The 14,539-nt window shown below is 37.4% G+C and overlaps 1 protein-coding gene across 4 annotated transcripts; it reads left to right on the forward strand.

Annotated features, from left to right (window-relative positions):
• The first annotated feature begins 531 nt into the window (after positions 1 to 531).
• Positions 532 to 14,106, forward strand: LOC132098682 (TBC1 domain family member 30-like). 4 transcript variants are annotated; one of them, XM_059504803.1, is made up of 14 exons: positions 532 to 1,221; positions 2,063 to 2,227; positions 6,083 to 6,144; positions 6,255 to 6,320; positions 6,401 to 6,526; positions 6,907 to 7,092; positions 7,924 to 8,092; positions 8,173 to 8,341; positions 8,494 to 8,599; positions 8,762 to 8,868; positions 9,760 to 9,899; positions 10,360 to 10,566; positions 10,673 to 10,738; positions 12,680 to 14,106. In XM_059504803.1, the coding sequence occupies exons 1-14, from the start codon at positions 696 to 698 to the stop codon at positions 13,645 to 13,647; spliced, it is 3,063 nt and encodes a 1,020-aa protein (XP_059360786.1). In that variant the 5' UTR covers positions 532 to 695; the 3' UTR covers positions 13,648 to 14,106. The 4 variants fall into 4 exon arrangements, with proteins under 4 accessions (XP_059360786.1, XP_059360787.1, XP_059360788.1 ...); XM_059504804.1 differs by lacking the exon at positions 10,673 to 10,738 and having other exon boundaries at positions 537 to 1,221; XM_059504805.1 differs by lacking the exons at positions 532 to 1,221; positions 2,063 to 2,227 and adding an exon at positions 4,222 to 4,659.
• Positions 14,107 to 14,539: the final 433 nt, after the last annotated feature.

Below are 14,539 nucleotides of genomic sequence, written 5' to 3' on the forward strand. Positions count from 1 at the left end.
CTTTCATGTGTGGATTCAGACATGTGGAGAGACCTCTGTCAGATGATGTTTATGCTCAAAGGCATGATGATGTCATTCATAAAATTCATGTTTTATGGTTTACGTGATCTCTTTTTTATTATCTGTACTATTTAAACCTCCTTTTACGATGAATAAATTATATTTTTATACTCTAATCAAACTGTTAACTTATTTTACCTTGACAAATTATGTTTGAGAATTTTTTTTCTTTTTATTAAATGTAAATAATTTTCTAAAATACGTATAATTTTTTCATCTCGGATATATGCTTATTTGTCAAATACATGATGTTATAAGTTTATTTTTTGCCAGATGCTTAACTGATGTAACGTTATTTATTTGGAAACCTTCATTTTACAAACAATTTTTTTAAATGTTACTGTTGTGAAATAAGCAAATGCTGTATATTTCTCATTCACAGTTTGCTTACAAACTTTGTTTAAAAAGTTTCGGAGGTGGGTTGAACTATTCCTGCTGCAGGGGCGTGCAATCAGGATTTAGAGCATTCAGGAAGGAAACTGGAGCCTGGGAAAGGCGCAGGCAACCCCACTCAAGGAATGGAACACACCCGGAACTCGAGTTCCTTATTGATTCATCTGTAACTCTTTGGTTTGTACTTATGCGCAGCATGTGTGCACGAATGTGTAATGTTAAACTTTAAAGAAGACTAAAACATGTCTGCAGTGGAAGTGGCCAAAGAGGAACTCAAGGAGATAGACATATGTGACATCTGCTCCGAGGACGAGAGCGGAGTTTTCCTCAACTCAGGTGCGTCGTACCTTTACGGCTTCTCAGCGTTTCACAAATGGGTTTCAACTGGACATTTAGCATCGGATGGATACTGTGAGTGCGCCAAAACAGCTTCAGGCTCACTATCCAAGTGCGCAAATGTGCCTCATGGAGCACCAGCTGGAGAGACCCGTATGGAGAGAGAAGGAGGAGGTGGAGAGGTGATCCATGAAGCAGGTGTGTATTCGGATGAAGAGGATCTGAGAGTGTCCCGAGCATCATCAATAGTGGACTGTCTGTTAGTGGAGCTCTATGACACGTACAGTAATAATGTCAGAGGGGTGGACAGCTCGACCGAAGCCTCCAGCTCAGAAGCCTTCCTGGGAAGAAGTAACACTGGCTCCAACTTCCTCCAAGAACTTCAGGAGAAGCACACGAGACGCCATCAGATGAAATACCTGGCTCAAAAAGGTGAGCACCACTTTCTTTTTTTAACGAAGCCAATTACATTCGATTCAGACTGTTATTTTATTCTTGTTTATGTTATCCATACACTACCTTGTCCAGAGTTTGGAATAATTAAGATTTGATTAAAAATAAACTAAAATCTGTTACATTGTGAAATATGATAATAGTTTAAGATAACTATTTTATATTTAAAGCTATTGTAATATTTAATTGATTTTAACTCTTCCAAACTTTTGATTGGTAGTGAATGTGCCTTATAAATATTTTTAAAATTTACAGAATTTTTCTTTTTTAGAACCCATATTTATTTATATTTCAAATTATGCAACAACAACAAAAACAAAAAAGCTTTTTAACCATTCAAAAAAAAATCATAATTTTTAGTCTTTTTTAAACTTATTGTATTTAATTTTTGCTGTGCATTTGCATTTGGAGTGACATTACTCTTAAGTAAAATTAAAAGTAATTTTCTCTCAATATGATTAGGTCATTTGAAATGTTTTTAGATGAATTATAGTGTGCCACACTGTAGATGTTGCCCAGATGCCATATGAGAACTGACGCAGTTATAACGCCACTCTGAAAACCAGTTAAATCTTAACCCTTTGTTTGCTGAAGTAATTTAATTGTTGTCTCAAGTGCTCAGGTTCTTTGTAGGACATCATGACAATTTACATACAGACGTCTTTTGTACATATGTATACACAGTGTTAAGTCAGTCATAACAATCTAAATCTTTCTACACAATTTCCATGGTTTGCATGCATGAATTAGATTTTTGCATGCTTTTTTATTTTCTATTAAATTAATGGATATCGTTTAGCAGTCTTTATTTTGTGCTCAGGTCCAGAGGAGCTGAAGTGGATCATTCAGGAAGTGAAGTATCGTATTGGTGTGCAGTCGGCCAAACTGGTACGTCAGGTCAAGAGGAAGGACAGACTTCGGCAGAAATTTCAGAAGAATTGTGATATAGTCACCGCCTGCCTGCAAGCCGTCTCTCAGAAAAGACGTAATTACAAATCGTTCTCTCATTTCACTCCTCTTGTGGTCATTATTGCTTTGAGCAATGTTAAATTACCCAAGGGCTTCTTTGCTATTTGGAGACTAATGTATTCCAGATCAAAAGCATGTTGATGTCTGTTATCCTTCAGCTGCTTTAAAGGAATAGTTCACTTAAAAATTTAAATTGGCAGAAAATGTACTTGCCCTCATACCATCCAAGATGTAGATGAGTTTGTTACTTTGTGGGAACAGATATGTAGATATTTAGCATCACTGTCTCTCCAATGGATCCTTTGCAGTGAATGGGTGCCGTCAGAATGAGAGTCCAAACAGCTGGCAAAAACTTCACAATAATCCACAAGTAATTCACACCACTCCAGTCCAGCAAATTAATGTCTTGTAAAGTGAAAAGCTGCGTGTTTGCAAGGAGCAAATTCATCAAGATGTGTTTAACTTAAAATAAAATATGAGTTCTCTTTCCATGATATTTCTGAAGTTGTCTCATCTGAATCAGGAGAGAAATAGGCTAAATTTCTTCAAATCTGTTATGATGAAGTCATCTACATTTTGGATGCAATTGCTGAAAAACTTATGCTCACGTCACATATGAAATGCAATTTTGCTTTACTCTAGTTCTCTGTTAATATTTTAGGAGACCGTGTTCTCAAATATCTCACCGCTACAAGAGGATTGACAACGACTCACCTTTACAACTGAATTATTTGCATTAGATTCAAAACACAGACTCTGTTCAATATCACTGAAATGCAATCCATTGGGTTTCAGAGCAGACACATTCATGTAGTGAGTTTATGACAGTGACATGTAAATTAGCACTCTAATGTTGATGAGCTACTGAACTCAAATTTGGATTTGGATTTTCTTCGCAAATTAGTCATTGTCCAGCAGTAGTTCACTTACACAGTGGGTGCTTTTGGTCATATATTTGGTCCAGGCACTTGTATGTCCAACAAATATAGCGGTCCTGCACCTTTTAATGTCTTTTTCCTTCATTTTTTCTACATGCAGCATGACAAGCACTGTCAAACAGGTACAGTTGTCAATGGTTAAGGTTCAGTTTTTTTATGTGTTGACATGTTTATTTTTGTAAACATGAGTAGCACGGTTTGTAACTGTTGTTTTCTCACTAAAATGCATGTCAGAAAATATTCTAGAAGGCTTCTCATTCAATGAAAAAATCTTTATTTATTTGCCTGAAATTTTTAAACAACCGTTTTGTTCATGTAAGTCACATTAAGGGTGTTCCTCTTCATAGGGCAGGTACAGTTAGATACTTTTGGAAAATCATATAATGTTAATGATTAAATTTACCCGATTGTCTGGATATTATACTTGAATTTGGAATACACTGTCATCTAGCATAAAATGAGAACCTGCTTTATGACAAATTTTTCCTTATCTCTTTCACTAATAATTAATCACTAAAATAAAATACTCCTTTCTCTGTGTTCCTTAAAGTACAACATTTCCTTTGTAAATCATTCTGATCGCTTGTATGACTGAATTTATGGAAATGTGACTATTTTATCCTTATTCTTATCTCAGGATTTTACCCTTGTTGGGTCTTCAATCAAGACTCAATCTGTTTACTCTTAGATTTTCTTGTAATATTGGATCTACATTCTTGAAATACTGTATCTTTATTGGAATCTATGGCTCCATGAAGAACCTTTGACATTCATAGAACCTTTCCATTCCACAAAAGGTTCTACAGAGTGGAAAAAGGTTCTCTAGGTTTTTATTTTAAATGTTCTTAACAATAAGAAAAAAAATTAAGAACTGCTCACTGAAACCAAACAGAAACCTTTGATAGAAGCCTACATCATATTTTATTTCCTTATTCCTTGCTGTTAAAGTTTAAGGCTAAAGTTGGAAGCATGGCACTAGTCATTCATGTACAGGCCATTGTTTCTGGTCTCTAGCCCATCCTCCAGAGCTCCAGCGGACACTCCTCCCTCTCAACCCCGAATGTGACGCTCGTATGTGGGTGTAGACACGCGCATTACGGCGATATTCCGCCTTCCTCCGCGTTCTTTTCGATCTCTATTGATGCTTTTATTCCATTTATAATTCATATGCTTCAGGTACAGATATGCATCTAAACTTATCAAGATAAAGGATGCTCAACTGTGTTGTTTTCCTCTGATTTATTGATCAGGTCGATCATAACGAGTAGGAGGATATTTTATTAGATGAGATGATTCTCGCGATGAGATCGATGTAAATGCGCAGTCCGACGGACCTCTCAGGTTTTTCTCCAGATGAAGCAGGAAAGGTTTGTTTCCTCTAAGAGGTCGAGGGTTTGTGTGAAACGGCAGAATGCAGCTGGAGGAGTCGGTAATATTATCAGTAATGTGCTGAAGAAACGCAACGGCATTTCTAGAAGAGCGCCGCGCCTGCTGTGCACCCTAGAGCCAGGTGAATACAGCATGCTTTAAAATGTATGCATTTTGTTCAGTATTTCTTGATAAAACTGTTCGTAGGATTTTCTTCCGCCCATTTATTTGCACTGGGGTTGAATGTAGATTGGTGTTTTTGTGATAATTACCCTAGGTGACCTAAAGGGCCTTCCCATTTTATATCGTGTGTGTGTGTGTGTGTGTGTGTGTGTGTGTGTATATATATATATATATATATATATATATATATATATATATATATTCTGAATTATATATTTAAGTAAACCGTATTTATAAATAGGATTATATTAGTATAATTTTTTTAATTGGAAAAAAGTAATAATATCATGGTTTTGTATTTGAGGAGTCCTGAAAGTTGTTTTATGGTTATTTTAGTCCCTTAAGTAATATTGTGTTATTAAATAAATATTACGCTCACTTTAAAATATTATTTATTTAATAGCTAATTGATCATTAGACTCAAAATGTCCTTTTTTAATATAACAGGTGTATTACGTTGCACATGCCCACTGGATTTGGTTCAGTCTCTTCTGTCGTGTCGTGTAATGAATGGAACATGAGGGCAGGAGGAGGGATGGAGAGATGATTGTAATCATGTAACGTTAGGTTAATCCGGAACAGTCCCGGCTGACGAGTGAAAGGCTAAAATGGTGCTATTCTACTCCTGTTTGTTATTTAGAGCATGAAACTGTGACGGGGATGTACTCAGGTTGATCTTATTCTTATGCACACAAAAAACTCCGCCGTTTTTTTTCTACACCGTGTTTGCGAGTTTGAGTTGTTTACATGCACGTTTCAGAATTTAGCATCTTTAGCAATGGCTACTGTGAAAGTTACAGCATTGCAAAGAAGGCATCGTGTTGTTATGGCACTTTATCGCTCGATATGACGCTTTAGCAGTGAAAGAAAACAACGTTTATTTCGTCTTGATACAGGATGGTGTCGTGTATCCGGAAGAAACTGCAGGCGGAAGTGAGATTCAGCACCGCACTGCAATGGACAGCGACATTAATCAACCATTCGATATCCCGCGTTTGCTTTCTCGTTGTCGATAATACATTAATACACTTGTCGTTTCCAGTAATTTCTATTTTTGGAATTTATTCCTATTAGGGAAAGGGTAACCTGCCTGGTAAGTTAGGTAACCTGCCTGCCATAAATAATGAGCCATTGAATGAATGAAAAATAAACCCTTATCTATTATTAGTAAGTGACAAAGGGGATGTAGTAAATTTGGATTTTCCACAGACACACATAAATCAGTGCATCTGTGCATTTTAGTTTGACATGTTTTTTTAATGAGTGGTGATTACACAACATCCCTTCATTCATTTGTTAATGAGACGCTTGCAGCTCCAGAGGAGACGTTTTGATATGGTCATCATCTACTCACTGATGTCCACTGTTTTGTCTTGTTTCAGGGGTGGACACCAGGTTGAAGTTCACTATCGAACCTTCTTTAGGCAAGAACGGCTTTCAGCAAGTATGTATTAGATGCCCATTGTAGAAGATGTGGGTCCAACCTCCCCTAAATAGGAATAAATGAACGTTGTTTGTGCATGTTTTATTGTTTGTGTCTGTTTTTCTCTGCAGTGGTACGACGCACTGAAAGCAGTGGCCAGACTCCCAGTAGGGATTCCCAAAGAGTGGAGGAAGAGGGTAAGTGTGCTGGAAATGCCTCTTTTCAGGCACTTGCAGTGTTTTCATATCTGTGACATTTTTTTTTTTTTTTGGTATAGGTCTGGCTGACCCTGGCTGACCAGTACCTCCACAGCATCTCCATAGACTGGGAGAAAACGATGAGATTTGCCTTCAATGATCGCAGCAATCCAGATGATGACACTTTGGGAATCCAAATTGTAAAGGTATATATGTAGTGTTATGCAGTTATTTTAAATTTTAAGACAATTATTTAAGCAGTTTTTTTATGGAAGTGTGTTTATGCCACTGGACAAAATCATTAAATAGGTAATAGTGACTTTTTTTTTTTTTCCTCACAAGTCTTGATTCATTTATTGTCAGAGATATTTAATGGAATTGAGTCTGATAAAAGGTTCGATGGTGCAGCAGGATATTTGCTCATTGTATGTGTGTCAGTAAGTGTAAAATATAACAGGATGTGTGTTTGTGTGTGTAGCTCTGGATAAGAGAACAGTGATCAGTCAGGCAGGTGTGCACAAGTGAGCAAAGTTCAGTGAGCTTATTTACATAAGATGGTCACATTTTGTTTTCCCGCCTCATTCAGGACCTGCACAGGACGGGCTGCAGTTCATACTGTGGCCAGGAGGCGGAGCAGGACCGCGTGGTGCTGAAGCGGGTGCTGCTGGCATACGCCCGCTGGAACAAGACTGTCGGATACTGTCAGGGCTTCAATGTTCTGGCTGCCCTCATCCTGGAGGTCACAGAGGGAAATGAAGGAGATGCATTGAAGGTTTGCATGAGACGCTTTTCCACCTCTTGGTCTGGCTTTTTTAGCACCACCTCGGTGAAGGTTCCAAGCGAGCCGTACTGATATTAAAATAGTCAGAGAGAATCGTCACTACCTGCGTCGCTGGATTTGTGACATGAGACACTGAACCCGCTAGATGTAAATAGTCAGCAACAGCCTCCGGAGTATCATTTGTTTGCACAACTTTTTTTAAATGACTCCTGCACACAACTTGAAAAAAGAAATGGCTGTATCTTGGTCAGTAGACGATGTGTTGGAGCATCTATAACAGTCAACTATAACAAGTTGTACCACGCAGTGGAAAAGCGCCACTAGAAACCTATAATCTCTGTGAAATAGTTTTTTTTTTTATATTTTTTTTAATGTATTTATTTTTGCCTGTGTTTTGAGGAGGCACAAGAGACCATCCTGGTTTGGTATCCTAATTTGAATTTAATGTTATTTTTCAATATTTATTGACATTTTTTATTAATTTAATTGTTCTGTTTTATTCATTTAAAATTTAAAAATGTAAAAATTTAAATTTGCTTAAAACAGCAAATCGAGCGAACGCAATAGTAAATCGAGGGAACGCAATAGTAATCGTGTGCACGTTTTAGTAAATTGAGGGAACGAATTAGTAAATCGTGCGCACAATTTATTTATTTTTTCTTGCATGTCATGTGCGGGGCTCTGTAAAAACTTAAATGTATTTGTTTTTTTAATTTGTATATTGTTTTTAATCAATATTTAATAATTAATAAATGCATTCATATTATTCCAAGCAATAAAATCTGCTAAAATTCATTGTCTTTTATTATTGTGTTTTGAAAGGTGATGATCTATTTGATCGATAAAGTGCTTCCCGATAGTTACTTTGCCAATAACCTGCGTGCCCTCTCAGTGGACATGGCTGTGTTCAGAGATCTGCTACGACTGAAGCTTTCAGAACTTTCTCAGCATCTCCACCATCTCCAGAAAGTAGCCAATCGGGAAGGAGGAGGTGTGTAGCAGCCCTGTGTTAATATATGGATGCAAAAGAACAATGTCTATTCCTGATTAACTGCATTGTGTTTCATGCAGGCAGCTATGAGCCTCCGCTCACCAACGTCTTCACCATGCAGTGGTTTCTGACCATGTTTGCCACTTGTTTGCCCCATCACACCGTTCTGAAGATTTGGGACTCCGTCTTCTTTGAGGGCTCTGAAATGCTGCTGCGTGTAGCTCTCGCCATCTGGGCCAAACTCGGAAAGTATGTTCATCAATCATTTGTCCATGACAGAGAGTTGCAGGATTGGACAGATTCCAAAGAAAAATGTGATCATAAATTAAATGAGATCATTTTCAGCTTGTATCAAGTGTTCTGCATCTCTGTCTCTGTCTCTCTCTCTCTCTCTCTCTCAGGCGAATTGAGGAGTGCCAGACTGCTGATGAGTTTTATAGTACTATGGGCTGCTTGACACAGGAAATGCTGGAGCACAACCTTATCGACTCCAATGAACTCATGCAGGTAGGACGGAGCATATAAAAGATCATGAATAATTCATATTCTTAACTATATATAAAATTTATCATATAGATAAAAACTGTAATGGCTTTAATGTTACAAAATAGTGTTTGAAAATGCTGGAAGTTTGCTTTTGGCGCTGAAAGTGTGTTTTGGTCCCGACAGACGGTCTACTCCATGGCTCCGTTCCCGTTCCCCCAGCTGGCTGAGCTCCGGGAGAAATACACCTACAACATCACCCCGTTCCCGACCCCTGTCAGAGCGAACAGCAGGTATGAGAGCTGAAGACACTCAACACTCACAGCACAGATGGCATCCGTGAGAGTTTAGTAGTCATAACACGTGAACATCACGGCAGGGTGCTGTTTTATGGCACATTTGTGTATACTGGCATGCAAATATCAAATGCAAATGTTCTTTCTTATCTTCACAAGCTTTAAGTGTTATGTTTTATACTTGACTTTATTTTTTTTTATAGAAGTGATGTTGGCAAAAGGCAATGCAATGATAAAACAATAAAATTTTTATTAAACTTTTCTCTGTTAAAATATTTATTTGCATATTATTTAATTACACTGTTTTGGATATTTTTTTCTTAAATTGTTGATTTAATTTTATATTATTATTCTTTAGATATTTTTTTTTTTTGCAATAATTTTAAATGTATTTCTTGTTTTTCAATGGTAATATTTCAAACAGTTGTATTTGTTATTTTTTAATATTTGTTATATTTTACTTAAATGTTCATTACTTTTTAGTATAATTTTAGTGTAATTAATTTTATTGAAATTAAATGTATATAATTATGTTCTTTAATTATTTTTGTGCTATTTATAATTTTTACATTTTACTTCATGCATGGTTTTATTTGATCTTTTATTCATGCATCTTCATTTAAAAATATTTACTAACATTTTAAAAAATATTATTTTCTAATTGAATTAATTCACTTAATTTTTTATTATTTTATATAAAGTTTTACTTCAAGTTTTATTACTTTATTTTTTGTTTGTCTTTTTACAAATTCTTTTTAAGTTAAATTATTTTACATAATTTAGTACTTTGTATAATTCCGTTCAATTCAATTAATTTGAATTTTTTTATTTATTTAAAAATGTATGATACGTTATATTATATGTGATGTTGTATTTTCCCATGTCTAGTCTGGCACTCCATGGATGGGAGAGTGATGATGATGCTGAGATGGATGATGAAGACTCTATTGTCACTGCTCTGGGTTGCCTGGGGCCTCTTGGAGGACTTCTGGCTCCTGAGATCCAAAGATACCAAAAGCATCTTAAAGGTCTGTGTCTAGTTACCTTTCATAAGCCAAAAATCTACTTTGGATTTAATAGTGCAGTCTATGAGGTTACAAATGTCACTCCTGCTCCATGATTTATATATTGCTGAACACAGGTATTTATCAAATGCACAAGATGTTTCATTTAATGATTAGCATTTTTGTATTGGCATCGTCAAAGTAAGGGTGACCTCACAATGCAATGCAAAAAAGAGTTCAGCGTAACTCACTCTGCCAACCCAACCCTGGCAAATCCCTCCCAATCCTGTCTCAAATGGTTTTAATTTCCTCCATGGATTTGTCAGCTCTTGTTGTGTCTGAGTTGTCGAGTTATTCCACCAGCCTTCAGTTCCAGTGCAACTAAACAAATGAAAGTTTTAGAAAAGAGCCAGCGCAGCTCTGTCACAAATATTCTTGCATTTTTATTTTGGAAGTTTTCTTTGTGTTCTCATCTGTTCTACAGATCAGAGAGCGGAGCAGAGCTCTCACGGCAGTAACATGGCCGAGCTCAGTCCCGGGGCGGTGGGCACGGGGCGAGCCGAGCACCAGGCGGCCATCAACAGCATGATGCTGGAGCGCATGAGCACTGACATCAGCTCACTGAAGAAACAGTACTCACGCATCAAACAAAAGCAACAGCAGCAGACCGGACTACTATACATCCATACAGGTAGCAGGATCTTCACTTTGAGCCTTTTACAGTAGTAGATGAGTTCAGGAGGTGACGGAAGGGAAACCATGTAGTGTTGGTCAGTGTGTTGTGACATTTTTCCCAGGACCTCGAGTGGAAGCTGAAACTATTGAACATCATCAAGCCAGTAAACAGCAGAAGCGCCACACTGGTACTCGTTTTTATGGGTCAACTGGTTTCATTATAGATAAGTGTTGGAGAGCTGTTTTGATCGGTGTCGGGTCTGTTGTTGTATAATAAAATTAATCACAATCATTTGGCATTTTGGTGACGGTTGAATTGATTAATGAAGGTTTTTCAAATCAAGATTTTTGCTTTGCAGGGCTCTGGTACATGCTATTTAAATTATTCTTTAATTTCTTAAAGGGGTCCTATTATGCTCTTTTACAATGTCTTGGATTTGTTTTGGGGGTGTACTAAAACATGCTCGCACACTTGGTGGTTCGAAAAACGCGTAATTTTTTACATAATTTACATTATTACGATACCTTTCTCCACATCCTGGCAAAATGGGCTCGATTGGTTCTGGGTTGGTGAAGGCCCGCCTTCCGAAAAAAGAAATGTGATGTGATTGGTTAGCTGTCCCAGTGCGTTGTGATTGGTGAACAGTTTAGACAGTGTTTCGGTACTAACCCACCCTTTGCCAAAGCAGCATGTTCCTCTGTCTGCTCTGGTTTAGTTAAATGAAATGTAAAAGTTTTTCCATATTTCACTATGTTCTTCCTTCGACTTAGATGAGTTGATACATACCTCTCCCATCTAAATCACTGTAGCACGCGGTGCCACTATGTTAGCGTTCATTCCTTAGGACCCAAATGGTTGAATTTAGAAGGCACCAAACACTTCCATGTTTTCCCTCTTTAAAGTCGGTTATAGTGACACGTGTAAGTATGGCGGCACAAAATATAACGTGGCGATTTTCTAAGCGGTTCTCAGGAGTGATGATATTACTGCGCCAAGGTCGAAGTGCTCTTCCGCCATACATTATAGTTATCATTTTTTTATCTGCTTAGAAAATTGCCATGTTTTATTTTATGCCGCCATACTTACTCATGTAACTGTCTTTAAATAGGGAAAACAGGGAAAACATTGAAGTGTTTGGTAGCTTCTTTGGATCTTAAGGAATGAATGGTAGTAAGCTAAACGCTAACATAGTGGTGCAACAAACTACACTGAGTAAGTGAACGCACTGAGATGGGAGAGGTACATGTCAACTCGTCTAAATTGAGGGAAGAATATAGTAAAATATGGAAAAACAGTGGCGTTTTCCTGGCGTTAATGGATGGCGTTAATATGACATATTAGTTTGAGCCTGATTAAGACTCAAAGAATATTGAACAAGAGGCTTGCGTAGAGCCTTTGCACGATACGGTTATTGCAAGACATATTACAGTGGTAATGTTACTGTTGTTGTTGTTATTTCTTTTTTGGCTAAGTCACCTTTTAGATAGGATGTCAACAACTGCTTAAAAAATGCATTTACTATGTACACACAAGTGCATATGTATTATTTTTATTGTTATTTAACTCTATCATATTAACATGAATTGCAGTGAAACTGTTGTACAGTTGAATTTATTTAAACCATAGTCCAGAGTTTCCCAGGCGGCATATGTATGCAATCTCACTCTCTCTATATATATGTATATGTATATATTTTATTATTATATTTATATCTTATTTATCATAATATAATTGTTTTAATATTTGAAATGGATATTTATCATGATAAATGTCTTTACTATCACTTTTGATTATTTTAACAAATCCTTGCTTAAATCATTAATTGCTTTCCAAATAAAAAATGTAAAAATTACTGACCCCAAAAACAGTAGTGTATATATAATTTATAGTATAATTTCTCTATATAACAATAATATTATTTATATAATTTAATTTTGTCTTTTAACAAACTGTAATAAATCTTTTCGCCTTTGACTGACATCACAAAGCCCTGTCCTACATTTTTAACCTTGAATATTCCGTTTATGAGATATTATGGATGTAACATCGGTTGCAAACGGTTTCATGCTGCCTTGGTCTGTTTACAAATACTGGCATTATCTTAACCATTGATATTGATTCTTCACAGATAAGTGTCCAGCCACCAGTATCCTTCCCTCCCAAATCGGTCCATCCCCTGTGGTCAACCATCTTCTTCTGGGCAGGAGGTCCAGACCCGGTCAGCGATCCTCACAGGATGGTATCATTCATAATGATGGAAGTCCTCAAGCCCACTCCACACCCAGCCAGAATCAGATGAATCGGACCAGACATCATTCTCCCTGGCATACACATGTGCGTGCGCACCGAAGGAACATCGCCAGGGCACGAGCGCAACTCGGATTTGAAGATTCTTTAGAGATAGAAGACGGACTTACTGATGTGAGCAAAACAGAAGAAGCATCTGACGAGGGAAGATGTGAGGATGAAGAGCAAGAGAAGGTGGAGACCATAAGCTCAGATGTCTCTCAGCAAGACCACATCTGTGGAGAAGCAGATGATCTCAAAGAGATCGACAACCAGTTGTCTTCTCTGCAACTGGAACCAGAACTTTCACCAGAAGCACCTTCTGATCCAACTCCACAACCAGAAACAGCTTCTGATCCAACTCCACAACCAGAAACAGCTTCTGATCCAACTCTACAACCAGAAACAGCTTCTGATCCAACTCTACAACCAGAAACAGCTTCTGATCCACTTACACCAACTCCACCAGAATCAGATTCGAATCCAAATACACCAACTCCACCACCAGAACTGCAGGCCGAGTCCAAACCCATGGCCTCTGCTTCATTTCCATTCACCCAGCGACCAGGTTCAGACTCCTCCAGCTCAGAAAGTGGAGGCTCCCTCCAAAGAAACCCTTCAACGTTGGCAGGAGATCCTCCAAAACCACAGCAGATCTTCTCCCCGTTCCCTTGCATCAAAATCCCTCGCAAGTCCATCACTGCGAGAAACTTGGGCCTCTACGGTCCAAACGCCAGGACTCCCAGTGTGCATTTCCCCCAGATGAGCAGAGGCATGAACTGTGCTGGAAGCACCACAAAGCGCCGATGATGAATTGTCGAATACACACAAGCACTTATTTGATTCTTCATATCGATACATTTGGGTTCACATCTCCAACAACGAAAGCACATCTCTAGTTTGCTTCCAGATACTCCAAAACATCTACATTAAGGAGCCATATTGGATAATGTAATGCTTCCATGAAGTTTATAATATGAATTTATGAAGGCTGTTTAGTTTTTTTTGATGAAACCTTACCTAAACATCTGACACGATCGGTTGAAGCTTTCGTGTCATGAAAGTGTGTCTCTTTTTGCATGTTCAGATCAGCAGTATTTGCTACGATGCACTGTGTATGTTTACTTAAATGCTTCAAAGCTAGGAAAATAACAATCACATATATGTAAAATACTAATGCTAAATGACTGAGAAATGCTGCAGTACTGCATCACACAGTGCAAAATGATTTTCTTTAGCACCCAGATACACTATCTAGTCCTATAAATCGTTTCTGTTGTTTATGACAACATTGCTGTTCATTTTTCCGTTATGTAATGCCATTTTTCTCTTGATCTTTCCTTCGTAAATTATTAATTTGCCATCTGAATGACAGAAGGTGTCATTAAGTTCTTCTCTTTTTGGATGCTTTTATTCTAAACACTCCTGTTATTGAACACCCATTTGAATGTTTCTCTTCTCTCTATTAATCTTCGGTGCTTATGAGCAGTGGAGGATCACAAATGCCCCACTGAAAATAAAAGACGTGCAAGTATGGAAAATAACTTTTATGTTTCTACTTATTTCAGCTGTTACCACTCCAATAAGTCATTTGTGTTTGCAACCACAGTATAACTTCGATGACACCTAGTCAAACTACATAACTGAACTGAATAGAAATGTATGCATGATGTATGAATGTGGCATATTCTCTTGTTTTGAA

Source organism: Carassius carassius, chromosome 22, assembly GCF_963082965.1.
Source record: "Carassius carassius chromosome 22, fCarCar2.1, whole genome shotgun sequence".
Taxonomy (NCBI): domain Eukaryota; kingdom Metazoa; phylum Chordata; class Actinopteri; order Cypriniformes; family Cyprinidae; genus Carassius; species Carassius carassius.

Excerpts from the sequence above, each read along its gene's own strand:
- LOC132098682 (XM_059504803.1), top strand. The coding sequence starts at position 696 with ATGTCTGCAGTGGAAGTGGCCAAAGAGGAACTCAAGGAGATAGACATA. Across the intron at positions 6,145-6,254 it reads GCAAGAACGGCTTTCAGCAA|TGGTACGACGCACTGAAAGC; the intron begins GTATGTATTAGA and ends TTTTCTCTGCAG. Across the intron at positions 8,869-9,759 it reads CCTGTCAGAGCGAACAGCAG|TCTGGCACTCCATGGATGGG; the intron begins GTATGAGAGCTG and ends TCCCATGTCTAG.